The sequence below is a fragment of the Austrofundulus limnaeus genome, unplaced genomic scaffold (assembly GCF_001266775.1).
Source record: "Austrofundulus limnaeus strain Quisiro unplaced genomic scaffold, Austrofundulus_limnaeus-1.0 Scaffold428, whole genome shotgun sequence".
Lineage (NCBI taxonomy): Eukaryota > Metazoa > Chordata > Actinopteri > Cyprinodontiformes > Rivulidae > Austrofundulus > Austrofundulus limnaeus.
This window is the reverse complement of record NW_013952830.1, coordinates 461,324-464,136: the sequence shown is the minus strand read 5'-3', so window position 1 is coordinate 464,136 and position 2,813 is coordinate 461,324. Positions and strand designations below refer to the sequence as shown.

Below are 2,813 nucleotides of genomic sequence, written 5' to 3'. Positions count from 1 at the left end.
AAGATCAGCTGACAGCTCCAAAAATTACATACACAAATAAATAAATAAATAAACAAATAAATAAATAAATAAATAAATAAATAAATAAATAAATACATAATCAATCTGCTCCTTTGTTCCCCTAAACTTTTCTCTGCAGGCTATGTTTTGATGCAGAACAAAACAAAAACCAGTCAAACTAAGTAAGAAAATGAAGCTAGTGACTTGAAGTTTTTCCAAAGTAAAACCAGAAATGATCACTGTGAGACAATAATCTGAAGAGATTTCATCTGTTATTGAAATCTCACTTAGACCAGAAGACACATATTCATACTAGTAGCCTGTAGAATAAAAACTACAAGTGAGAAAAGACAAAGGCTGATTTTATTAAATGAAGGAGATAAATTTACCATAGGTAATTTAGTTGTTTTTTTCCCACCTTAAAAATTTCTCCTATATTATTAAGGTTAAAAAGCTTTTTTCCAGCCAAGTGTCCTACCTAAAATAACTGGTATTCCACCTACATACCAGCAAAAAACAAGTTAGTAAGAGAAGTGGAGACTTCAAAAAGTCCATCAGTTTAATTRTGTCCAACAGGCTTGAATGCTGTAAGACACTAACAGATTTTGAGTGTTATTATCTGATTGTAGCACAAACAATTTAATTAGGCCACCAGGACCATGAACTMTCTAAATGCCACCCTGTTACAGAAACAACAATAGTGGCTGATAAAAAAGTTTGAGTGGCCAGTACAAAACCTTTTCTACCAGCCACTGTGGCTGGTGGGAAAGGTTTAATTTCCACCCCTGCCAGGGACAGGTCCAACACTTAACTGGAAGCTAGTGGAACTGAACCTCACACTCTCTCATTGGGAGACACCTGCCCTGACTTCTGAGCCACAGTCACTCCTGAAGTTGCAGGCTCTGAGTCAAACTGAACATGAAGAGGCCTCAACTGCAACAGATTGTCAAAGTTGAGTTGGTCCAGACTGCTGATCTCTGACCTTCAGGGCCAGGCACCATGAGCCCCTGCAGCCATGTTGTCCAGTGACGGTCCTCCTCCTTCTGGGTGGACATCTCTTCATACATGTCATCTGTGATGTCAGGGGCCAGAAGCTCCGCCTCCAGCTGACCCAGAGGAACATTAACCAGAGGATGTTTGGAGCGCGTCCGAAACGCCAAACAGCTGGATCCTTCATCACCACCATCATCATCAGTTTTCCTGCTGAGAGTCTAAGAGGCAATTAGGTGAGATTGAGAAAAAAAAGCGGGGGGGTGGGGGCATTTACAGAAGTTACCTGGTCATATGAGTAGACTGAACTACTATTAAGCTCCTCCTCCACAGCATTCAGTCTCTCTAGAAAGGTGCACTGAGTTGCAGAAGAGCAGGTAGAGGTCATCTGTTCCTTTATGTGATCTGCAGCACTCTAAACAATACAGAAGTTAGGGTTCAGAGGTCATGTTTCTTTCAGGGTTCAGAGGTCATGGTTCTTTCAGGGGTCATGGTTCTTTCAGGGTTCAGAGGTCATGGTTCTTTCAGGGTTCAGAGGTCATGGTTCTTTCAGGGTTCAGAGGTCATNCTTTCAGGGTTCAGAAGTCATGGATCTTTCAGGGTTCAGAGGTTGTGGTTCTTTCAGGGTTCTGAGGTCATGGTTCTTTCAGGGTTCAGAGCTTAGGGTTACCTGCAAGAATCCTTGGGTGTGTTTGTCTGGAGGTTCAGGTGGAGATCTCATGTCAATCTTGGGTGATGAGGCGAGGCTGTCCGTGTCACTAAGGAACATCTGTACACAGAACAACACCTGTTCATTGGTTTTCTCACAAATGTGATCTTGTGTTTGTAGGCACCTGTGATGGGAACTACACTCATCCATTTATGGAATGTAACCGAGTTTATGAAGCTGACATTGATGTTGTTTACATTTAAATTTGTTCAAAAGCTTATTACAGATGAAAACAACAGACATTAAGAAGCACTGGTTAGTTAACACCAGTTACATGAAAACCAGGACCTCCCAGGGCAAACTATGAAGACACTGAGGATCAATGCATAAGCTGAGAGCCAATGCATGAAGTACAAAGACATGAAGATACTAAAAAACTGCCCTTCATTCAGGAGTTCTGGACAACTGTAGACCTACATCTAATCTATAGAAGTACGTACATCTAATCTATAGATCTATATCTAATCTATAGGCCTATATCTAATCTATAGATCTACATCTAATCTATAGAACTACATCTAATCTATAGACCTACATCTAATCTATAGACCTATATCTAACCTATAGACCTATATCTAATCTATAGACCTACATCTAATCTATAGACCTACATCTAATCTATAGACCTACATCTAATCTATAGACCTACATCTAATCTATAGACCTATATCTAACCTATAGACCTATATCTAATCTATAGATCTATATCTAACCTATAGACCTACATCTAATCTATAGATCTATATCAATCTATAGATCTATATCTAATCTATAGATCTATATCTAATCTATAGAACTACATCTAATCTATAGACCTATATCTAATCTATAGATCTATATCTAATCTATAGACCTATATCTAATCTATAGACCTATATTTAATCTATAGACCTACATCGAATCTATAGATCTATATCTAAACCATAGACCTATATCTAATCTATAGACCTACATCTAACCTATAGACCTATATCTAATCTATAGATCTATATCTAACCTATAGACCTACATCTAATCTATAGATCTACAGTGGTTTGCAAAAGTATTCATACCCCTTGAACTTTTCCATATTTTGTCACATTACAACCACAAACATAAATATATTTCACTGGAA

At 38.2% G+C, this 2,813-nt stretch overlaps 1 protein-coding gene across 2 annotated transcripts in view; it reads right to left on the bottom strand.

Annotated features, from left to right (window-relative positions):
• The window catches only part of gon4lb (gon-4 like b), a 37,828-nt gene that overhangs the window by 25,832 nt on the left and 9,183 nt on the right, over nt 1-2,813 (bottom strand). For both annotated transcript variants that reach the window (XM_014024577.1, XM_014024578.1), the window contains exons 8-10: nt 1,661-1,759; nt 1,277-1,405; nt 983-1,211 (exon numbers count right to left, since the gene is read on the bottom strand). In XM_014024577.1, the coding sequence (XP_013880031.1) occupies nt 983-1,211; nt 1,277-1,405; nt 1,661-1,759 (457 nt within the window). The remainder of the gene's footprint in view (nt 1-982; nt 1,212-1,276; nt 1,406-1,660; nt 1,760-2,813) is intronic.